This window comes from Plecotus auritus, assembly GCF_963455305.1.
Source record: "Plecotus auritus genome assembly, chromosome: 5".
Classification (NCBI taxonomy): Eukaryota; Metazoa; Chordata; class Mammalia; order Chiroptera; family Vespertilionidae; genus Plecotus; species Plecotus auritus.
In genome coordinates this window covers 108,333,291-108,358,649 of record NC_137776.1, presented here as the reverse complement: position 1 = coordinate 108,358,649, position 25,359 = coordinate 108,333,291, and the positions used below count along the sequence as shown (strand labels likewise).

At 39.3% G+C, this 25,359-nt stretch overlaps 1 protein-coding gene across 6 annotated transcripts in view; it reads left to right on the top strand.

The window, feature by feature from the left end:
• ERCC6L2 (ERCC excision repair 6 like 2) overlaps positions 1–25,359 on the top strand; it is a gene marked incomplete at its 3' end in the record, with an annotated part of 132,051 nt that overhangs the window by 14,669 nt on the left and 92,023 nt on the right. For 3 of the 6 annotated variants that reach the window (XM_080671042.1, XM_080671040.1, XM_080671045.1), the window contains 4 exons: positions 10,603–10,743; positions 13,070–13,263; positions 15,437–15,598; positions 16,001–16,208. In XM_080671042.1, the coding sequence (XP_080527168.1) occupies positions 10,603–10,743; positions 13,070–13,263; positions 15,437–15,598; positions 16,001–16,208 (705 nt within the window). Of the gene's footprint in view, positions 1–10,602; positions 10,744–11,443; positions 11,575–13,069; positions 13,264–15,436; positions 15,599–16,000; positions 16,209–25,359 lie in introns of those variants that run through there. The other 3 variants (XM_080671041.1, XM_080671043.1, XM_080671044.1) reach the window with 2 other exon arrangements.

Below are 25,359 nucleotides of genomic sequence, written 5' to 3'. Positions count from 1 at the left end.
CCAGCTGCTGGCACCGGCTTCCCTCTGGCACCTGGGACCCGGGCTTCCCTCGCAGACCTGGCTTTGGACGTCTGGAAGGACATCCAGTCTAATTAGCATATTATGCTTTTGTTATTATAGACTAGAGGCCCGGTGCACGAAATTCGTGCACTGGAGGGGGGGGTGACCCTCAGCCCAGCCTTCACCCTCTCCAATCTGGGACCCCTCGAGGGATGTCCGACTGCCCATTTAGGCCCGATTCCAGTGGGCAGTCGGACATCCCTCTCACAATCCAGGACTGCTGGCTCCCAACTGCTCTCCTGCCTGCCTTCCTAATTGCCCCTGACTGCTTCTGCCTGCCAGCCTGATCACCCCCTAACCACTCTCCTGCCAGCCTGATTGATGCCTAACTGTTCCCCTGCCAGCCTGTTTGCCCCTAACTGCCCTCCCCTGCAGGCTTGGTCAACCCTAACTGCTCTCCCCTGCAGGCCTGGGTCCCTCCCAACTGCCTTTCCCTGCAGGCCTGGTCACCCCCAACTTCCCTCCTCTGCCGGCTTGGTCACCCCTAACTGCCTTCCCCTACAGGCTTGATTGCCCCCAACTGCCCTCCCTTGCAGGCCTGGTCCCTTCCAACTGCCCTCCCCCGCTGGCCATCTTGTGGTGGCCATCTTGTGTCCACATGGGGGCAGGATCTTTGACCACATGGGGGCAGCCATCTTGTGTGTTGGAGTGATGGTCAATCTCCATATTACTCTTTTATTAGATAGGATAGAGGCCTGGTGCACAGGTGGGGGGCAGCTGGTTTGCCCTGAAGGATGTCCCAGATCAGGGTGGGGGTTCCCTTGGGGTGTGGGGTGGCCTGGGCGAGGGGCCTGTGGTGGTTTGCAGGCCGGCCACGCCTCCTGGCGACCCAAGCGGAGGCCCTGGTATCTGGGGTTTATTTATCTTCTACAATTGAAACTTTGTAGCCTGGAGCAGAGCCAAGCCTTCTGCTTGCTCCGTGGCGGCAGTCATTTCTGTTGGGGATTTATGTGTCTTCTATAATTGAAACTTCGTAGCCTTAAGCGGAGGCCTGGGCCGGCCAGGGTGTGCAGAAAGCTTGGCTTCCTCCATCGCCTGGGGCAACCCTAGCCTCCTGCTCTTTCCAGCTCCGTGGCTGCCGCCATTTCTGTTTGGGTTTATGTATCTTCTATCATTGAAACTTTGTAGCCTTGAGCAGAGGCCTAGGCCGGCAAGGGCAGGCGGAAAGCTTGGCTTCCTCCATTGCTGGGGAAACCCAAGCCTCCCTCCTGCTCTCTGTGGCCGTAGCCATCTTGGTTGGGTTTATTTGCATATTCACTCCTGATTGGCTGGTGGGCGTGGTTGGTGGGTGTGGCTTGTGGGTGTAGCAGAGTGATGTTAATTTGCATATTACTCTTTTATTAGATAGGATGTGTGCACATAGTGTGTGTGTCATTAATTATAGTAGAATACAAACACTAAAATGCACTGATCTTTAAGTTTATAGTTCAATGATATATATATATATATATGTCAAAATATATATATATATATAAAATATATATAAAATATATATAGAATATTTATAGATCTATACTGTAATCAAGATATAGAACATCTCCCTTACCCTGGAAATTTTCCTCAGGTCTCTTTCCAATCAATACCCCAGTTGCCTAAATTTTTAATTATAAATTTTCTGTAATTCTTTCAGTATTAAATTATATTCCAAGAAGTGGTGAGAACCCGAAAAGTTATAAGTATTTACATCATCTAGGAATTCAGTAAATTTTAAATTTAGATTACATATTTTTGAATACAAAGCATAAATAATTTTAAACTTAACTAAAATCATTATAAACTGGAAATTGAAGGCATGCATCAAAGCTCTTTTATTGAGGTTATATTAAAGATATTTAAATTGTCCAATGCTTAAACTCAGTTATTTGTGAAATATCCTTTCTGCCTCCTTTAATCTGGGTTCTACATAGTGCATCAGCCATTTTGCTTCCATCATTTGTTTGGTGAACTTCTCAGTAATTTTGTTTTCTGTTCATTGGTTTGTTTTTTCACAACCATGCTTCTTCAACTCATCTCCTTTCCACCCCCCTCAACCTCCTCCAAATCTGTTGGGTTTCATACTGCTGAATGATGAAAATAAGCCTTTCATCAAACCTTTTTTAGCACCTAGCACTGTATCTGACATGTAGTAGGTAATAAATACATTTTTATTAAATGCACTCAGGATTCTTAAGTTGAATTGGGTAATTATATGTTTTTTTGTTTATAGCTTATATTTGATTATCCTTATATACCAGGCTCTACGATAGTTGTTTTCCATTAAACATACATGTTAACTAGGGATTATTGTCCCTCTTTTATTGATGAAAAAGTTGAAATTTATAGAGTTCATGTAAATTGCCCTAGGTCAAATATAAAGCTGTTTGGTCAAATTCCAAAGTCTTTACTATAACTCCTGCATTACACTGCCTTACATAATGTGGGTTAGGAATGCAAATTTTGTTAGAAAATTTTAAAACTAAGTACAAGTTTAACTGGTCTTGTATATCATAATATTTTAGATAACTTGCTGAATATTTACTTTATTTATTGTGATATATAAGATTGTATAAAGGGAATAAAGCCTTCTAATCTCACCTAAGTGGAATGATATTAACAAAAATAGCTCCTATTCATTGAGTCATAAATATGTACTAGCTGGACATTTTACATATAATTTTTACTTTTTTCAAGAACTGAAGTAATATTAATAATACCAAAAATACAGAAATGTGTTCTCATAAAAATGCAAGCTATAATTTTTTCATTGAAATGAAACCACATAACATATTTAATTAACCATTTTAAAGTGTACAATTAAGTGGCGTTTAATGCATTCATAATGTTGTTCAACCCCTATTTCTCTCTGGTTTCAAAACTTTCATCACCACAGAAGAACACCCCATATCCATTAAATAATCATCTTAGTTTCCCCCTCCCACCATCCCTGGCAACCATAATTGGCCTTCTGTCTCTATGGATTTGCCTTTTTTGAATATGTCGTATAAAAGGAATCATACAGTTTTGGCTTCTTTCACTTGATGTTTTCAAGGTTCATCCACGTTATAGCATATATCAGTACTTTGTTCTCTTAATAGTTGAATGATATTCCATTATATGTAAATACTACAGCTTGTTTATCCACTCATCCTTTGGTGGACTTTTGGATTGTTTCCACCTTTTGGCTATTATGAATAATGCTGCTATAAACATATGTGTACAAGTTTCTGTGGACATATGCTTTCATTTCTCTAGTATATGTACCTAGGAGTGAAATTACTGGGTCATATGCTAATGCTGTGTTTATTTTATTTTTTTTTTTTTTTGCTGTGTTTAATTTTTTGAGGAACTGATACTCTGTTTTCCAGAGTAGTTATACTCTTTCACATTCCCACCAGCCATGTATGAGTTTTTCTATTTCTCTCCATTCTTGCCATCATTGGTTATTTTCTTTTTTCTTCATTGTAGCCATCCTAGTGCATATAAAGTGGTGTCTAATTATAGTTTTGGTTTGCACTTACATAATGACCAGTGATGTTGAACAACTTTTCATGTACTCTTTGGCCATTTGTATATATTGTTTGGAGAAATATGTATTCAAGTTTCTATAGACTGAATGTTTGTGTGTCACCTCTCCCCCCCAAATTCATGTGTTGAAACTAATCCTCAATGTGATAGTATTTGGAGATAGTTCTTTGGGAGATAATTGTCATGAGGGTGGAGTCCTTATAATGAGACTAAAGGCCCGGTGCATGAAATTCGTGCACAGAGGGTGTGTGTCCCTCAGCCAAGCCTGCACCCTCTCCAATCTGGGACCTTTTGAGGGATGTCTGACTGCCCTCTCACAATCAAGGACTGCTGGCTCCCAATCGCTCGCCTGCCTGCCTGCCAGCCTGATCACCCCTAACCATTCCCCTGCCAGACTGATCAATGCCTAACTGCTTCCCTGCCGGCCTGATTGCCCCTAACTGCCTTCCGCTGCCAACCTGGTCACCCCTAACTGCCCTCCCCTACCAGCCTGGTCACCCCTAACTGTCCTCCCCTGCAGGTCTGGTCACCCCCAACTGCCCTTGCCTGCAGGCCTGGTCACCCCCAACTGCCCTCTCCTGCTGGCCTGGTCACCCCCAACTGCCCTCCCCTGCTGTCCTGGTCACCTCTAACTGCCCTCCCCTGCTGGCCTGGTTCCCCCCAACTGCCCTCCCCTGCTGGCCTGGTCACCTCTAACTGCCCTCCCTTGCAGGCCTGGTCCCTCCCAACTGCCCTCCCTTGCTGGCCATCTTGTGGTGGCCATCTTGTGTCCACATGGGGGTGGCCATCTTGTGTGTTTGAGTGACGGTCAATTTGCATATTAACTCTTTTATTAGATAGGATTAATACCTTTGTTAGTAGAGACTCCAGAGTTTGCCTCCTCTCTCTCTCTTCTCCATCTCTGAGGATACAGTGAGAAGACTACAGGAAGAGGGCCCTCACCAGACACCAGATCTGCCAGCACCTTGCTCTTGAACTTCCTAGCCTTCAGAAGGGAGAAATAATAAGTTTGTTGTCTAAGCCACCTAGTCTATGATAATTTGTGATAGCAGCCCTAAGTGACTAAGATATAAGTCCTTTGCCCATTTTTTTAACTGAGTTTGTGTGTGTGTGTGTGTGTGTGTGTGTGTGTGTGTGTGTGTGATTATTTCTGGTCTTTCTATCCTCTGTCATTGTTCAGATTGACTGTCCTTATACTCAAACATGTATTAATTACTTTATGCCTATCCCTTGTCTATTTTTATCCCTTTGTATTTCCATGTAAAATTTTAATCCATTTTTCAAGTTCCATGACCAAATAGGTTGAGATTTTGATTAGGATTGTGGAGTCATTTGCATTAAATTGAATTGGATTTATAGAACATTTTGGGCGAATTAACATGAAGCAAGAGCTCCATTTATTTAAGTCTTTAATTTCTTTCAACAATATTTTATAGTTTTAGTATAGGACTTACACATATTTTGTTAAATTCATTCACCAAAACTGACACAGAAAGAAATAGAAAATAATCATTCTTAATTATGTTTTGATGGTTTTATCAGTATAATTTTTTTCATTTAATTTTTAAAATTTTTTCCTGGTGGGTCAGTAGTTTCTCCTTATCCTCTGTTTTGATTTCTGAGGTTTTAGTTACCTGTGCTCAACCATGGTCCAAAAATATGAAATGGAAAGTTTCAGAAAGAAACAATTCATAAGTTTAAATTGTGCACCATCCCACTCTGTCCTGCCCAAGTCATGAGTCATCCCTTTGTCCAGGGTAGTATCCATGTTGTGTACTCCATGTTGTATAGTCACTTAGTAGCTGTCTCCATCATCAGATTGACTGTCACAGTATTACAGTACTTGTGTTCAAGTGACCCTTATTTTACTTAATAATGGCTCCAAAGCACAAGAGTAGTAATGCTGGCAATTCGGATATGCCAAAGAGAAGCCATAAAGTGCTTCCTTTAAGAGAAAAGTTATGTATGCATAGGAAAAAACATAGTATATGTAGTGTTCCGTACTATCTGTGATTTCAGGCATCCATTGGAGGTCTTGGAACATATCCCCTGAAGATAGGGGACTCTATCTATAAAAATTAAGTTTATTTTTATATATTGACCTTGCTAAATTCTTCACTTATTAGTTCTAGTAGTTGTTTTATAGATGCCTTAGAATTTTCTATAAAAATAATCATGTCATCCATAAATAGATGCAGTTTTACTTCCTTAATTTTTTTTACCTTTGATTTCATTTTTGACCTCATTTCACTTGATAGGTAGGAGTCCAATATAATTCAAATAGAAGTAGTGACAGGAACATCCTTATCTCATTCTTGATCTTAGGAAGAAAGCATTCAATATTTTAACACCCTATCTAATAAAGACAGAATATGCAAATTGACCATCACACCATCACAAAATATGGTGGCGCCCATAGCCACAAGATGGTGCCCAGTCCCCTCAGCCCCGCTGTAGTCCCCCAGTCCTTTCAGCCCTGCTGGGGTAGGGGGGAGGTGACAGGTGCATGGTGCGGCCGGACCCGCCCTCAGGCGGGTCTGGTCACTCCTTGCGCCTGCCGCTGGAGTCCCACAGTCCTTTCTGCCCAGCCGGGGGAGCGGCAGGCACACGGTGCGGCCAGACCTGCCCTCAGCCCCCCAGCCGCCCAGGGCTGGCCCAAGGCGCAGGCAAGTCTTGGATGTTGGTTGCCTAGCCACCCAGGGCGGGCCCGAGGCTCATGCAAGCGTCGGCTGGCAGCTGCCCAGCCACCCAGGGCCGCCTGAGGCTCAGGTAACCAGGGCCAGCCGAGGCTTGCACTGCCGGCAGTGGCAGCAGCAGAGGTGTGATGGGGCCATTGCCTTTCCCTGATCGCCGGGTCGCCTCCCGCCCCTGAGGGCTCCCGGACTGTGGGAGGGGGCAGGCTGGGCTGAGGGACCCCTCCTCCAGTGTATGAATTTTCATGCACCGGGCCTCTAGTTAAATATATTAGCTGTAGGATTTTCATAGTATCTTTTAATCAGATTCAGGTTATTCCCTTGTAGTTCTACTTTCTGAGATTTTTTTTATAGTAAATGTGTATTAAATTTTTTCTAGTACTTTTCTGCTTCAATTTAGATAATCACATTTTTCTCCTTTATTCTGTTAATGTATTATTATAGTATATAAATCAATCTGATTTATATTGATTGGTTTTTTTAAGTTTAACCAATATTGTATTCCTGGGATAAACCTAATTTGGTAATGAGGTTTTATTTTTATATATTGCTGGATTCAGTTAGCTAATATTTTAAGATTTTTTGCATTTATATTTATTACAAATAATGTGTTTGTCTGGTTTTAATAACAGGGTTATGCAGGCCTCATTAAATAAATTGGGAAGTGTTTCTTTCTCCTCTCTTTTCTGAAAGAGTTTGTGTTATTTTTCTCCTTAAATATTTGATAAATTCACTAGTGAAATTCTTTGGACCTGGAGTTTTCTTTAAAGAAAGATTTTATTTTTATCATTATTTTTGATAATGGATTCAATTACTTTAATAGATAAGGGGCTATTCATATTTTCTCTTACATTGGTTTTGATAAATTATATGTTTCAAAGAATTTATCCATTTCATTTAAATTATCATATTGACTAGCATAAAATTATTCATGATATTCCTTTATTATTGTTTTAATGTTTGTAGGATCTGAGTGATACTTCTCTGTATTCTTATGGATACTTTGTATACTCTCTATTTTATTCTTGATTTGCCCAACTTGAGGTGTATGATTTTGTTGATCTTTTCAAAGAACCAGCTTTTAGCTTTGTTAATTTTCTCTGTTGTTCATTTGTTTGGTATTTCTTTGATTTTTGCTGTTATCTCCATTATTTTCCTTCTCCTTACTTTGAATGTATTTCACTTTTCATTTGCTGGTTTGTTAGATAGAATCATGGGTTATTAATTTCATACCTACCTTTTTATGCTCCAAATTTATGTTCAAGCATTGCTTTATCTGCATCCCACAAATTTTATGTGTTATATTTTCATGTAATTGAGAGGATTTTCTAATTTTTATGTGTGATTCTTTTCTTTGATCTTTGGGGTTATTTACAAGTGTATGTTTAATTTGCCAATATTTATCTATTTTTCCTAGATATCTCTTCACTAATGTTTTCTAATTTCATAGTAGCTAGTCTGTAACATTTCAGTATTTTGAAAAATTTATTGAGTTTTTTAGTGGCCCATTTTATTGAACATACTATGTGCATTTCAAAAGAATATGTAGTCTACAGATTGGTAGGGTCTACAAATATCAGTTATCATGTCAAGGTGTTTGATAATGTTCAGATTTTTTTATGGAAGTTAAAATCTCCCACTATGAATATGATTGTAGGTTTGTCTACCTTTAATTCTGACCATTTTGCCTTCTTGTATTTTGAAGCTCTGTTATTGGGATCATACACCTTTACGATTGTTATGTCTTCTCAATGAACTGACCCTTTCATCATTATGAAATGTCTATTTCTGGTAATACTATTGGTAATACTATCTATTTTATCTGATATGAAGATGGCCACTCCAGTATGCTTATGTTTACTGATTGCATGGTAAATCTTTTCAAACCCTCTATTTCAAGCTGTCAGTGTCTTTATATGTATTTATAGTATAGCTCTTATACACAGCTCTTATCCATCTGGATAATTTGATATTTAATTGGAGTGCTTAGCCCATTTACATTTAATGTAATTCCTGTTTTGTTTAATTTGGATATACCATTTTATTACTTTTCTGTTTGAACAGACTGTTTACTGTTTTACAATTTCTCCTTTCCTGCCTTTCTTTGTGTTACTAGGATAGTTTTAGAATTCCATTTTAATTCTTCTATTGACTTTTTAACTATTCTTATTTGATTTTTTTTTTTTTTTTGGTGGTAGTTGCTTAAGTGATGAAAACATACATTTTTAACTTTTCACAATACCAAGACTTAATGTATCACTTTATGTAACATGTATTTATATTGTAATGAAATAGGTCATCCTATTTTTATTTTAAGGAAGTTAAGAGTTAAGAAAGCTACGTATACTACCAATGATACCTACCTATGACCTAATATCTAAATTTTGAAGGTGAAACCAAACTATATTTCCAGAATCATCCAAACTTGGTTTTGGTATATATGCCTTTTTAAAATATTTCTGTGTTCCATTTCCTAATATTTTAAGAGTTTTGTTTCTATATGAGTAAGAGAAATTGACCTGTTAATTTTAATGTACATATTGTAATATTCTTGTCAGATTTTCTTTTTTTTAAGTATTTTATTTTACTCTATTATTTTTCTTTGTCATTTTTTAATTTTCAGTTACACTTGACATACACTATTAGTTTCAGTTGTACACCCCAGTGATTAGACATTACATAATGTACTAAGTGATCATTATGATAAATCTCACACTCATCTGACACCATGCATAATTATTAGAATATTATTGACTATATTTCCTAGGCCATACTTTAAATCCCCATGACTATTCTGTAACAACCAATTTGTATACAGAACATTTACAAAAATTGGGCTAGACTCAGAGGAAGGAGGAGTGAAATTTGGTGGAAGAAAGTAGCAATGATTTGAAATGACTTCAGATAGCGTAGGGACCTCGGAATATTATAACTGCAGTTGTGCCCTTTCTAACACATGTATATTGTTGTCCTATCTTTTAATTCTTCTGTTATTTAATCCCAACAAAATATTTTACTATTGTTTCATGTCAGTATACATCTGTATTTTCTATATATTTATTATTTTTGTTGCTCTTAATTTTTCCCTGCTCTAAATAGAATCGTTTTCTTTATCCTGAAAACATCCTTTAGTTATTTCCTTTGGTGTGGCTCTTTTGCTAATGTTCTGTCTCAGATTTTGTTTGTCTGAAAATATCTTTATCTTCATACTTGAATGATAATATCACTAGTTATAAAACTGGATTGATTTATTTTCTTTCGCACTTTGAAAGTATTCTATTTATAGTGTCTTTCAGTGTTTTTGCTGCAAGGTCAATTATTTGTGGAATTGTTGCTCTGTTGTTTTTTTTCCTCTGAATACTTTTAAGATTTATTTTCAGTGTCTGAAGGTTTGAGCAGTGTTTTATGAAGCACCTAAACTTTGGATTTAAAATTTTTTATTTATATTTTTGGCTTGATGTTCTTAGTGGATATGGACTATATGACTTGATTTTCATTTTATTTTTTTGGTCACATTTTTTTTTAAGTTTTCAGCTTTTATCTTTTCAAATACTTCTCTTTTTCTATTACTTGGGATTCAGAGTATAAATATCTACACTCATACTAAAAATTCTATTTTCCTATAGCTTTGTTAATTCTCTCTCTTTTGTTTAGGTTTTATAATGTATTTTTCTAAAGTAATAATAACTTCTTTTCCCCCATCTGAGTATCTCATACTTTCCCTTGAATCTTTAAAATACCCTGCCAATATTATTTTTGCTGTTTTCACATATTTTTATAGTTATTCAAAGAGGTTAACTAACTGGCCCAAGTTCACATAGCTGCCAAGCAACTAAAGTGCAATTGATTATTTCTTGCTCTTGATTATATGAAGTTATATTTCTTTTTTTCTATGTCTTTTTCACTCGATTTTTAGAAGGGTATGTATATTGATGAATTATCTTAGCTTATCTTAAAACACCATTGTGTCATTTCACCTATATTTATTGGATAAACAAGTACACAGATTTATAAGCTAAATATTATTCCCTTTGAGTTTACATTTTACAAGGAAAAAAGAATATATGAAGTTTGTTCTAATAGAACAATTAGTTTTCATGGATCAAAGCTAATAAGAAAATAATGTCCCAACTGACGAGATCAAGAAATAACTCATTGAGTGGGTAGAACTTACCATGGAAGAGAGGCAATGTGAGAATTCTTTTACTGTTTTCAAAGATAACATGCACATTATCCTTGTTAATACAGATAAAACCAACACATGTTTGTCACTAAGTAGGTAGGTAGTTATGTAAGCAGTAAAATATTGTCCATCATGATACATTATACACATTGATTGAAAAAGGTGTTTTTTTCCCCCCAGGTTATTTCATTTTTGGCTGCCATTTTGCATAAAAAGGGAACTCGTGAGGATATTGAAAATAATATGCCAGAGTTTTTACTAAGAAGTCTGAAAAAGGAACCCCCTTCTTCTGTAGCAAAAAAGGTGAGATATCTAGGAGTATACAACTCATGAGTCTGGTATTACAAAAGAACAAAGAAACTTTAAAACAAGACTTTTAAAACATTATTAGAATATTTGTTTTGTAAACCTAATTTTTGAAGGATTATAAATTTTATTCTCAAGTTAAATATGATTGACTCTCAAAATGGCAAAATATAATTTCATCTTGAACTTGTTTTGGGGTTTCAATCTTTTGCTTGGCTAGATTTAGATGATTTAGTTTGCTTAATTTGTTAAATATTCATGAATGTACATGCAAAGTTAGTTGAAGTTCATGTACTATTTATATTTATGTGAGAATGAAAATGAGAGAGTTGTAGATATTGGTAGCAAAGGTGTGTCATTGGTATTTAAAATTGCTTAGAAGACTACATTCCCAAAATATGAAACAAATTCTTCTTATACAAGGAGCATTGAAGGTAGAATCAGAAAGACTAAGGTCTAGGCTTGTCTGTCTCTCTGCCCATGGGACTATGAATATTCATGTCCATATGTCAGCTTTCTCCTTTGTAGATGTATGTTTCTAAATATCTTACACATGATTTTTATAAAAAGTATTTTGAACAATGTAATGAAATGCAAAAAAAGTATACTATATTTATGTGTCTGACTTATATATTTCTCAGCATCCAGGAAACTGGATAGAAATGAAGAAAGTGATTTTATGAAGTCTATATTATATTATGGTAATGAACCACTTTCCACAAGTTTTAAAAGATTCTCTCATATATAAGATTGCTGAGAAGTCCAGGTTTACTCTTGTGTATCATTAGGGACTTTTCAGTGCAAACTTTTGCGAAGTATTGGCTTAAGGTAATTATTATTACTTTAAATTCTCTTTATTATATTTAATAGCATAAATGGATCCAGAGCATCAGATTAAATGTGATCCTAAAAGAACATTATGGTTCTTACTGTGTTTTAATTCTCTAAGAGTCCAGGTGCTGTTTTTAGCCCTGGATTCAGTTCTAAATGTCAGTGAAGAACTTATGTATCTCTTATATATCGCTTGTGACAATTAGCAGACAGTGGGGAGAGAAAAAATAGGGAAAGCAATACTTTAAATATTTTTAAATCTCTTAGAAAGAACAAGAATGGGAGAAGCGAAAAGTAAAGAAAGATCCATTTGGTGGTGTGATGAAATATACTAGTAGCCACCTTAATTGCCACTAATGGCTGCCTTTCACCCCTTCCTTCTTCCCTCCCTCCTTTTCTCCTTCTTCTTCTCTCTCTCTCTCTCTCTCTGCCATAATCTTCACTGGTTTTCACAGTGAGAAGTTATGGGAGTTCTTTTCCTGGAACTGGAACCCTGGACTGGGGAACCTGGTGTGGGGTGGGACCCCTTGCTCCTCAGGGGGAACCTCCTCAACCCAGATATCCCTACTGATTTTTAACTTGTATACGTGGGTGTGGGACCAACCTGTTCAGCATCTCTGCCCTTCCTACCAATGTGGTTTCTTCAGTATATCCTTAGTTGTAGGACTTCTGTTCAGCTAGACTTTAGGTAGTTCTCGATGATGGTTGTTCTGTAGCTTAGTTGTGATTTTGATGTGGTTGTGGCAGGAATCAAGCACAGCGTTTACCTCCTCTGCCATCTTGACTGGAAGTTCCAAGGTTTTCCTCTAATTGCTTTGATTTTTCCAGTAAATTTTTCAGGTCTTCAACTGACAGTACCTGAAAGAGGAGGAGAGGAAATGGACGAGGGAAATGAAGTTCTTGGCCCTTAAAATTGTTTTTTTTTTTTTTTAATATATTTTATTGATATTTTTACAGAGAGGAAGGGAGAGGGATAGAGAGCTAGAAACATCGATGAGAGAAACATCGATCAGCTGCCTCCTGCACACCCCCTACTGGGGATGTGCCCGCAACCAAGGTACATGCCCTTGACCGGAATCGAACCCGGGACCCTTTAGTCCGCAGGCCGACGCTCTATCCACTGAGCCAAACCGGTTTTGGCTAAAATTGTTATTGGAATCCTGATCATACCTCTTTTCTGCTTTGTAAAATTACTTCTCTCTTATCTCTCAAGTCCTTTTTTTTGGTGGGGAAATAAAAAATAGCTGGGTTTTTTGGATAAGGTTAACTATTTAGTCCTAATAAAAAGCTAATTACATAGTAAAGTCTTTTTATTGTGTGTGTGGTCTTCTACCTCCAGATATATCCAGTTTTTCAGTTGTATTTATTAGTATTAACTACGGTGTCAAAAATAAGGCTGTTGATATTCTGGATTTCACTTTGGGGTTCTTTTTTTTATTTTTAGGAAATATGAAACTTTTAGAAAATCAGAAATTTTTTCTGCTTCTTTTAGATGTTCTTAATAGTTGCTCCTCTTTCTGTTCTCTACAACTGGAGGGATGAATTGGACACCTGGGGATATTTCAGAGTCACTATTTTACATGGTAACAAAAAAGACAATGAACTGATTCGTGTAAAGCAGAGGAAGTGTGAAATTGCTCTAACAACTTATGAAACACTGCGCTTATGTCTGGATGAGCTTAACAGGTAATGGAAATAATGGGAATGATTGCATGATTGTTCTGCTTACCTCAATTGTATTTATACTTTTATATTATAATTTTTTAAAAAGCTGTAAATATTCTTTAGCATGATTTATTTTCATTTTAGTATTATTGATATTGGCAGTCTATAATTATTATTTTCTAAAAAGGGAAAAGCTGCATCAGATTATCCACAGTTTCTTATTCTATTTCCTCTATAACTTCTCTAAAAGTATCTGCTAAAAAAGGTTAAGGCTTGTACTAAATCTTATATACAACCTTTTATGCATGTGGTGCCTCAATACTAAGACAGTCATTTTCATGAATTATTTTAATTAGGTGAATCTGTTGTGTGAATGAGTAGCAAAAATTACATATACATATTGAGAACCAGTGTTCCAGTTTCCTATATCCTTGTCAACATTTGATATTGTCAGTCTTTTTAAATTATAGCCATTCAAATGGGTTTGTAGTGGCATCTTATGGTTTTAATTTGCACTTCTCTAATGACTAGTGATGTTGAAAACTTTTATGTGCTTATTTGCCATCTGTATATCTTTGTTGGTAAAATAGCTATTAAAATTATTACCCAGCTTTTAAAATTGGATTGTTTTAGCCTTGTTGAGTTGTAATAGTTTTTTATACTTTCTGTATACAAGTTCTTTACTAGGTTAAGATTTGCAACTATTTTCTCCTAGTCGGCATGTCTTGTCATTTTCTTAATGGTGTCTGTAAGACCAAGAGCAAAGTTTTTAACTTTGATGAAGTCCAACTTATCAATTTTTTTGGTGTTCATATCTGAGAAATGTATCTTAACTCAGAGTCACAAGATTTTTTTCTTACATTTTATAGTTTTAGCTCTTATGCTTAGTTCTGTGATCTATTTCGAGATAGTTTTTGTGTATGTGAGATGTGGGGATGCAAAAGATATCTTTCCTCCCACCTTCTAAGTTCTTCTAACTGGACTAATAATCAAATTGGTATGCGACAGATTAACAAGAGAAAATGTCCAAAATTTATTATGGATATACATTTGCAGGTACCATAGATAGGAGATTTGAAGACTCGTTGGGCAGTTGAGGTTTATATGCCATTTTGCATAAAGAAGGAGGGCAGGGTCTGGGATTTCAGAGGGAAAGTAGGTAATTTATAGGGAGACAAAAAATAGCAAATTTGGTAAACAAATGTTGTCTGGGCCAAACAATGGGACACAGGGGAATTTGGCAAACAGAGTTTTGTTGGCTCCTCCCTGATGGTCATACTTGCTCTATGTGTGCTAAGATGATTATGCTAAAGTGAATGTGCTAAGAAGATTCCCTTCCTGAAGTAGTTTTTCTATCTGAATTCCTTCAGGCAGGAAAGGGAGGGCGGGGGTCATGGGTTCTTTCTAAGTATTTTGTCTCTTAATATAAATCAGTTTAAAATCAATATCCCAAAGGCATACTTTAGGTGGCAAAACTTTGGTTCCCCTGAGAGGTTAAAGTCCAAATTATTTTTCTTTCATAGAACTTCCTGGGTTTTACTTATTCAATGTTTTATACTCAGTCATAGTCATTCTTAACTATGCTCAAATTTCCGATTAGCCTGGATCCTTTGGACATGTCCCCATTTGCCTTTGGACATCTGTGCTTTCTGGTTCTTCATTATTTCCCCTACTGCACACTTGAAATCAACCATTTCTCCATGGGGCTCTGGTTCCTTTTAGTGGATTGACTGCTATAGGTGCTTATTGCTGCTGAGTAACAATTGATTCTAAACCTTTTTAGCAGATAAAGTTATATAATGCAACTTTTAAAGTCATGAGTTTATATTGATTTTTCATTCGGATTTAACATTATCAGTGTTGCTTCCTGTATTTTAAATTTATTTCTCCTGTTTATTACTTTAAAATTTCATTTTCTCATTTTAGTGATGTTTAAATGAGTGTTTTTTATTCCACCATCATTACACAGAATCTCTATACCTTTTTGTCTCCGTATACATTTTATTTTCATGGGCTGTCCAAACCTGTGACCATTTAACTAACTAGGTGAGATTGCTATGGGATCATCAAAGAGTAAAGAGGGGAAAAATTCCAAAATTTTGATAGAGATGCTTTCTAAAAATTATATAAGCTAAGCAAGGGACATTTTCTTAACCTCTCCTCCTACCCCCTATTTTTTTTTTTCACTTAATAGCTTGGAATGGTCAGCTGTTATTGTGGATGAAGCTCATAGAATCAAGAATCCAAAGGCTAGAGTTACAGAAGTTATGAAAGCTTTAAAGTGTAATGTTCGCATTGGCCTCACTGGAACCATTCTTCAGAACAACATGAAAGAACTGTGGTGTGTTATGGACTGGTGAGTGAAAACACTTTATGTTTTGGAAAATTATTTAATACCTCTTTAACTTAATGTTTTCTTGTTGGCAAACTATTAGTTTCTGGGGGGAAAAACATCACAATTATTTGTTTACAGAAGTGTTTGATCCCAAGCATAGTATACAGAATAGAGTCCCATGAAAACCTATTTTTATATATTATTCTTGGTTCTTGAAATAAATGTCTGAATTAATTTACCAATTTATCATCATCTTACAGTTATTTACTGAAAAACTCATAAAGACTGTTACTTGCCTTTTTGTTATTGCTGTCATTACGAACAAGTGACTTAGTCTATTTCTTAGAAGCAAAAATAAGCCAATGTCTTTCCTTTTAGATAATTTAATAAAGCAATGATATTTTTCTTATTGCCTTTATGAAGGGCTGTGCCAGGACTTTTAGGTAGCAGGATCCACTTCAAGAAGCAGTTTTCTGACCCAGTAGAACATGGTCAGAGACACACAGCAACCAAAAGAGAACTAGCTACTGGCCGAAAGGCCATGCAACGGCTTGCAAAAAAGATGTCTGGATGGTTTCTTAGGCGTACCAAGACTCTAATCAAGGATCAGTTGCCTAAGAAGGAAGACCGGGTGAGAACTGCATTTGTATATATTATTAATTTCTAATTGTGTGCGTGTTTTTTAAAATTATTTATTGTCTAAAGTTTTACATATGAGTGTGTGTGTGTGTGTGTGTGTGTGTGTGTGTGTGTGTTTAATTTATTTTTAAGAGGAAATCTATCTCCTATTATATTTTTGGATGTAATTTTTGCTTTTTATACAGTATGAAGAAAATTGCTTTATGTAGAGTTTCAGAAAACATTAATTAAGCCCAATCATTTTCCTTACTAATTTTACTAACCTGTCAGCTAACAGGTGTATTATTAGTATACATTAAACTGGTTTCTCTTATTTAGAACAAAAATACTTTTTATATAGTTCTTCCTCAGTGAAGAAAGAAGAGCTTCTCTCCCTAATGTGTTTTCTGTTCATATTTTGTAATTCCTACATTGTCTACTATCTATAATTCAGTATATTCTTTGGTATCTTAATTCTTACTACAAGACCAAAATGGTTAAAAACTTTTTGTCATTATAGATTTAATAGATAAAATGCTATTTTTAGTGACATAACTAACCTAATTTTACAACTTTGTAGAAAAAGTACAATTATATTAATTGTTTAAGAAAATTTGAGGAGTTGACTTTAAGAGGATTTTTAAATTTATTTTTATTTTTTTTAAAATTTAATAAATCTTTATTGTTCAAATTATTACAATTGTTCCTCTTTTTCCCCCCCGTAGCTCCCCTCACCGGTTCCCACCCCACCCTCTGCCCTTACCTCCCCCACACTGTCCTCATCCATAGGTGTACGATTTTTGTCCAATCTCTTCCCTCACCCCCCACACCCTTTTCCCCCTGAGAATTGTCAGTCCACTCCCTTTCTATGCCCCTGATTCTATTATATTCACCAGTTTATTCTGTTCATCAGATTTTTTATTCACTTGAGTTTTAGATTCACTTGTTGATAGACATGTATTTGTTCATAATTTTTATCTTTACCTTTTTCTTCTTCTTCCTCTTCTTAAAGAATACCTTTCAGCATTTCATATAATACTGGTTTGGCGGTGATGAACTCCTTTAGCTTTTTCTTCTCTGTGAAGCTCTTTATCTGACCTTCAATTCTGAATGATAGCTTTGCTGGGTAGAGTAATCTTGGTTGTAGGTTCTTGCTATTCATCACTTTGAATATTTCTTGCCACTCCCATCTGGCCTGCATAGTTTCTGTTGAGAAATCAGCTGACAGTCGTATGGGTGCTCCCTTGTAGGTAATTAACTGTTTTTCTCTTGCTGCTTTTAATATTTTATCTTTGTCTTTTGCTCTTGGCATTTTAATTATGATGTGTCTTGGTGTGGTTCTCTTTGGATTCCTTTTGTTTGGGGTTCTGTGCGCTTCCTGGACTTGTAAGTCTATTTCTTTCACCAGGTGGGGGAAGTTTTCTGTCATTATTTCTTCAAATAGGTTTTCAGTATCTTGCTCTCTTCTTCTGGCACCCCCATAATTCGGATGTTGGTACGCTTGAAGTTGTCCCAGAGGGTCCTTATACTGTCTTCAAGTTTTTGGATTCTTTTTTCTTTTTACTTTTCTGGCTGAGTGTTTTTTGCTTCTTTGTATTTCAAATCTTTGACTTGATTCTTGCAGTCCTCTAGTCTGCTGTTAGGTCTCTGTATAATATTTTTTATTTCAGTCAGTGTATGTTTAATTTCTAGTTGGTCCTTTTTCATATCCTCGAGGGTCTTGCTAAATTTATCGGCCTTTACTAGGAAATTCTTGAAAAACCTTATAACCGTGGTTTTGAACTTTATATCCAGTCATTTGCTTTCCTCCATTTCTTTTGTTTGTGATCTGTTTCTTTGTCTCTGCATTTTTGCTGCTTCCCTGAGTTGGTAGAGTAGCTTTGTGTGGTACATGTCCTATAGAGCCCAGTGGCTCAGCCTCCCCCAGTTACCTGAGGTGGACACTCTTGGTGCACCCCTTTGTGGACTGTGTGTACAGCCTTGTTGTAGTTAAGTCTTGGTTGTTGTTGGTATCACTGGGAGGAATTGACCTCCAGGCCAATTGGCTGTGAGGGTCAGCTGTGTCTACGCTGGGAGAACTTCTGTGCTGGAGACACCCTTAGAGACAAGACTTTCAAAAGCCTCTGTGCTCAGCTTGGATGGGGCGGAGTCTCAGGGCGGAGCAGACAGCCTTGGCTTCCCGTCAGCCCTGCCCTATGAGGCCCCTGGGTCTCAGTGTCCCTCGGTAATCACTGCAGGCACCTCTGAGAGAAAGCCGCCCTCGAGTTTCGCCCGCTGCCAGACAGTCCAGTTTCTCCCCGAATGAGTCCGGGTTCCCAGAAACTCACCCAGAACTGGAGTTCAGCACAGTTGGGAGCTTCCGTCTCCCTCCCGCTTTAGAAAGCCAGCCTTGCTCTCAGCCACCCGTACACTCAGCAGTCGTCCTCTCTGCGCACGTGCGTGCCTCTGGATTTCTGCCTTCCGCAGCTCCCCTGAGTCTCAGTGTGCTTTCTCTTTTCCTGACAGTCCAGATTCCCCCCCGAAGAGTCTGGGTTCCCAGAGTCTCATCCGGGACTGGAGTTCAATGCAGTCGGGATCTTCCGTCTCTCTCCCACTTGGAAAAGCCAGCTGCGCCCTCAGCCACCCATCCTCTCTGCGCGTGCGCGTCTCCGTACCTCAGCCTTTTGCAGCTCCTCTGAGTCTCAATGTGCTTTCCTCTTTCCTTCTAGTTGTAGAATTTCCACTCAGCCAGCTTTCCTGTGCTTCTGGATGGTGTCCATTTTGTCTTTTAGTTGTAGTTTTGATATTGTTGTGCGAGGTAGCAGTTTAGGTGTTTACCTATGCCGCCATCTTGGTTTCTCCAAGAGGATTTTTTTAATATAGCAGTTCTCTTTTATGGTTTTTAATTGTGTGGATCTTCTAGCTCAGGCAATGCAATAAATTACTATGAATTAAATCTAACTAATGTTGTCTCAAATAAGGGCAATTCTAACAAATACCCTTTAGTCTTAGGATATCCTGTTGATTATTAATTTAAAAAGATAGAATTGAAAGAAAAATATGATACTGATTTATAAGTTGGAGAAATTGATATAACATTTGACTTTTTTACCTAAAGCAAATATTATTTAATTGGAAAACTTCATGAACCTCCACTTTTTAAAAATGTTTTGTGCATTTTAATATATATTATTTAGGTGTCAGTTGTCTATCTAGTAAGAACAACACCATAAAACTATGAAAAAAAAAGTTGTACGTAGAAGTTTAGAGATTGGACTCTGAAATAAAATATCATAGGTTTGAACCCTCACTCCCTGACTTATGAGTTTTATGACCTTGCTAAGTCTTTTCAAACCTTGGTTTCTTTAGCTGGTACATGGGAATGATGATAACAGTGCCTGCCTCATATGGTTGCTCTAAAATGTGTGATATGTAAGAGTGTTCAGTAAATGTTATTACATGTTTTAATAACACCAACTCAACAATAAAAGACTTAGGAATAAATTTAACTAAAGAGGTGAAAGACCTGTACACTAAAATCTATAAAACATTGATTAAAGAAATTGAAGAAGACACAAATAAGTGGAAAGCTATATCATGTTTGTGGATTGGAAGAATTAATACTATTAAAATGATTTCAAACTATACTACAAAGCCACAGTCAACTAATGTTTGACAAGGGAGCCAAGAATATTCAGTGGAGAAAAGGTAGTGTTTTAATAAATATTTTGGGAAAATTGGATATTCACATGTGATAGAATGAAATTGGAGTCCTATTTTACACCACTGGCAAATAATTAACTTGAAATGATTGAAAATTTAAATATAAGACTTGAAACCATAAAACTCCTAGAAGAAAACATAGGGAAAGAGCTCCTTGACATTGGTCTTGGAGGTGATTTTTTCTATATGACACCAAAAGCATAAGCAACAAAAGCAAAAATTAACAAGTGAGACTATCAAACTAAGTACTTTCTGTATAGTAAAAGAAACAATCAGAATGAAGAGGCAACCTACAGAACAGGAGAAAATATTTACAAACCATCTATCTGATAAGTTAATATCCAAAATATATAAGAGACAAACAATTCAATTGCAACAATAATAACATGATTAAATATTGATCTGATCTGAATAGACATTTTTCCAAAGAAGACATACAAATGGCCAACAGGTTTATGAAAAGATGCTCAGTACCACTAATCATCAGGGAAATGCAAAGCAAAACCACAACTCTGGCATTACTTGATGCCAGTTAGAATGGCAATTATCAAAAACACAAGTGTTGGCGATGATGTGAAGAAAAGGGAGCACTGGGGCACTGGTAGAACTACTATGGAAAACAGTATGGTAGTTACCCCCAAAATTAAAACTAGAACTACCATATGGTCCAGCAAGTCCCACTTCTGGTTATATATCCAAAGGAAATGAAATTGCCCTCATAGATATAGAACTTCCATGTTCATTGCTGCATTATTTAAAGTAGTGAAGACATGGAAACAGCCTGTCTGTTGACAGATGATTGGATAAAGAATTTGTTGTACATCGATTTAGATATGGAACACAAAGATGGTGGTTCCCACAACCAATAAGGAGGGAATATGCTAATTGACTGCCACACCCTCAAAGATGGCAGCGCCCACAGCCACAAGATGGTGGCGCCCAGTCCCCTCAGCCCCGCTGGAGCGGCAGGTGTGTGGCACGGCCAGGCCTGCCCAAGGCGGGTCCAGCCGCTCCACGCGCCTGCCTCCGGAACCCCCAGTCCCCTCAGCCCCCCAGCCGCCCAGGGCCGGCCTGAGGCACAGGCAAGCCTCACATGGTGGCTGCCCAGCCACCCAGGGCCGGCTGAGGCACAGGTAACCAGGGCTAACCGAGGCTTGCGCTGCTGGCAGTGGCAGCAGCAGAGGTGTGATGGGGGCGTCACCTTCCCCTGATTGCTGGGTTGCCTCCCGCCCCTGAGGGCTCCCAGACTGTGAAAGGGGGCAGGTTGGGCTGAGGGACCCCCCTCCAGTGCATGAATTTTCATGCACCGGCCTCTAGTACACATATAAATATTTATAAATCAACTAGAGGTCTGGTGCACAAAATTCATTCATTGGGGGGGCGCTCACCCCAGCCTGCACCCTCTCGAAATCTGAGACCCCTCAATGGATGTCTGACTATCAGTTTAGGCCCGATCCCTGCAGATCCCTACAGATCGGGCCTAAACTGGCAGTTGGACATCCCTCTTGCAATCCGGGACCGCTGGCCCCTAACTGCTTGCCTGCCTGCCTGCCTGATCGCCCCTAACCACCTCTGCCTGCCTGATCGCCCCTAACCACCTCTGCCTGCCTGGTCGCCCCTAACTGCCTCTGCCTGCCTGGTCGCCCCTAAGCACTCTGCCTGCCTGATCGCCACTAAGCACTCTGCCTGCCTGATCGCCACTAAGCACTCTGCCTGCCTGCCTGATCACCCCTAATCACCACTGCCTGCCTGATTGCCCCAAAGCACTCTGCCTTCCTGATTGCCCCTAACTGCCTCTGCCTTCCTGATTGCCCCTAACTGCCTCTGCCTGCCTGATCACCCCTAAGCACTCTGCCTGCTTGCCTGATTGCCCCTAACCACCTCTGCCTGCCTGATGGCCCTAACTGCCTCTTCCTGCCTGATCTCCCCTAAGCACTCTGCCTGCCTGCCTGATCACCGCTAACTACTCGCTGGGGGCTGCCGGCTGGGGTGAGGGGCTGTGGTCATTGCGGTCTCTGGTCATTCTGGTCTTTCCACCGTTTCGGCCGCTGGGTGCCGAGAACCAATTCCAGCATGTAATAATTACAAGAGTTTCACCAAAAGGTTGGTGAAGCTTGGGGAGCTCAACAGGGTTGTCAAATGTAGTTTACGTGTTGGAAACGGCTAAATGGCACTTCCCCCAAACCTGAATAGGATTTTTAACTGCCAGACAGCTCAGGGCATTTTATTGCCTCATGTTGGCCAAACACCTGAACAGCTGTAGGCTATTCCCAAAACTGATAATGCTTCTGTACCCTTTGATACCTTACCCTTTGAAGTGTATATTTCCACCTTGCCTTAGGATAAATCGTGTTGAATAAAAGCATGGGTCCTTGGTCAAGGAAGAGTCTTCAGTTCCTTTTAGCTGAAGGTCCTCTGATCCCCCAGTGCCTTTCAAAACTATCTTTCATCCTTGGACTCCTTCTTGAATCTACATGCAGCCCCTTTCTCCAGAATGCTGAACCCTTTGTAAGGCTGGGAAAAGAACCCTTGCAGCTGGGCTTTTATTATATAGGATGGCTTTTCCCTATCCTATATAATAAAGAGCTAATATGCTAATTAGACCGGACGGTGGGACGACCTTCTGGAATGACCAGTGGGCGGGGGGGCAGGGCTGTGAAGGCCAAGCCCCTTGCACAAATTTTGGCATTGGAACTCTATAATAATAAAAGCGTAATATGCAAATTGACTGAACAGCAGAGCGACTGGACGACCTTCCAGATGACCATGCTATGACATGCACTGGCGCCAGGCCAGCCAAGGTGGGTGTGATGCAATTCATCGCGGGGGGGGGGGGCCGCCATCGCCCCACAGTTGCCCTGCAGAGGAAGGCCCAGGCCACCCTCTGCAAGGTGATTGATGGGGGGAGGGACTCTCTGATACCCCAAATAGGGAGGCCCAGGCCACCCTCTATGCGGCAGTTGATCGTGGAGCCCCAGCTGGGTGGGCAGGGCCTACCTCTTTGGAGCAATTCATCATGAAGCCCTGGCCAGGTGGGCAGGGCCTACCTCTTTGGGGTGATCGATCGTGGGGCTCCTGGACTGTGAGAGGGAACAGGCTGGGCTGAGGGGACCACCCCCCCAGTGCACGAATTTTGTGCACTGGGCCTTTAGTTATTCATATTGCTCAAAGTTCTACTACGAGTGTCTTTAATTTTATGACCCTACTTATATAAGCTATAGCTAGAAGAATTTTACCAATTTCCAGTGCTACTAGAAATATAAGGTAAATTGTATCTCCTGCAACTTATGGCATTATTTTATATTTTTTCCTCTTTTTTAATTTGGGCACAAAATAGCAACTTGTAGTTGCTTTTATGGGTATTTACTTAACTCTTATCATTACTAATTTTATGGATTTATATGAAGACTAGAGGCCCGGTGCACGAAATTCATGCATGGGGGGGTGTCCCTCAGCCCAGCCTGCACCCTCTCCAATCTGGGACCCCTTGAGGGATGTCCGACTGCCCGTTTAGGCCCGATCCCACTGGGATTGGGCCTAAATGGGCAGTCGGACATCCCTCTCACAATACAGGACTGCTGGCTCCCAACTGCTCGCCTGCCTGCCTTCCTGATTGCCTCTAACTGCTTCTGCCTGCCAGCCTGATCACCCCCTAACCACTCCCCTGCCAGCCTGATTGATGCTTAACTGCTCCCCTGCCAGCCTGTTTGCCCCTAACTGCCCTCCCCTGCAAGCCTGGTCACCCCTAACTGCCTTCCCCTGCAGGCCTGGTACCACCCAACTGCCCTTCCCTGCAGACCCAGTCACCCCCAACTTCCCTCCTCTGCTGGCCAGGTCATCCCTAACTGCCCTCCCCAGCAGGCTTGATAGCCCCCAACTGCCCTCCCTTGCATGCCTGGTCCCTCCCAAGTTCCCTCCCCTGCTGGCCTGATCGCCCACAACTACCCTCCCTTGCAGGCCTGGTTCCTCCCAACTGCTCTCCTCTGCTGGCCATCTTGTGGTGGCCATCTTGTGTCCACATGGGGGCAGGATCTTTGACCACATGGGGGTAGCCATCTGTGTGTTGGAGTGATGGTCAATCTGCATATTACTCTTTTATTAGATAGGATAGAGGCCTGGTGCACGGGTGGGGGCCAGCTGGTTTGCCCTGAAGGGTGTCCCGGTTCAGGGTGGGGGTTCCCTTGGGGTGTGGGGAGGCCTGGGAGAAGGGCCTGTGTTGGTTTGCAGGCTGGCCACGCCCCCTGGCACCCAAGCAGAGGCCCTGAGATCTGGGATTTATTTATCTTCTACAATTGAAACTTTGCAGCCTGGAGTGGAGCCAAGCCTTCTGCTCGCTCCGTGGCAGCAGCTATTTCTGTTGGGATTTATGTATCTTCTATAAATGAAACTTTGTAGCCTTAAGCGGAGGCCAAAGCAGGCCAGGGCTGCAGAAGTTTGGCTTCCTCCATTGCCGCGGGCAACCCTAGCCTCCTGCTCTCTCCAGCTCCGTGGCTGCCGCCATTTCTGTTGGGCTTTATTTATCTTCTATAATTGAAACTTTGTAGCATTGAGTGGAGGCCTGTGCTGGCAAGGGCAGGCGGAAGGCTTGGCTTCCTCCATTGCCAGGGAAACCCAAGCCTCCCTCTTGCTCTCTGTGGCTGCAGCCATCTTGGTTGGGTTTATTTGCATATTCCCTCCTGATTGGCTGGTGTGTGTGGCTGGTGGGCGTATTGGAGGTACGGTCAATTTGCATATTATTCTTTTATTAGATAGGATATTAAATACAAATACTTTAGCTTGTTTTCAGTAATATGACGTTTTTTATATTTTTCTAAGTTTTCCAAGTAATTTGGTAATTATAATTCATGTCATTGTTCTAAAATTTTCCATTGTTTCTTATCTAGTTTTTTTATTGTCCGAAATTTTAATCATTTATTTGCATGATAGGCTGATCATGTAGAACCCTGAAAACACCAATTTTGAGTAATACACAGGGTGAGGCAAAAGTAGGTTCACAGTTATTCATATGAAAAATGATACAGTAATTAAATAATAATAGAACAAATTCTGTAGCTTGCAAACTCACAACTATAAAACTACTTTTGCCCCACCCTATACAGTAGAACCTGGGTTCTGGAACTTAATTTGTTCTGGAAGACTGTTCGAGAAGCTTTCACATTTTGATTTCTTTTAATTAAAAAACAAACTCTTGGAGGTTTATTTTAAAACAAACTTATAATTTGTATTGTTTAGGATAGGGTGCTAATTTGTTTGAAAACTGAATCATTTTTCCTCATTAGAAATAATGTAAGTTGAATCAACCCATTCCAGATCCCCAAATGATTCTCTGTTTTTACCTTTCTTATATACAGTACATGTCTAATGTACTGTTTATAAATATACACTTCTTTTCTTAAGTTTATCAAACCACACGCTACTAGCCTTAAATGAGTTTTTCATATGTCACTGCCTCTGAAATGCTT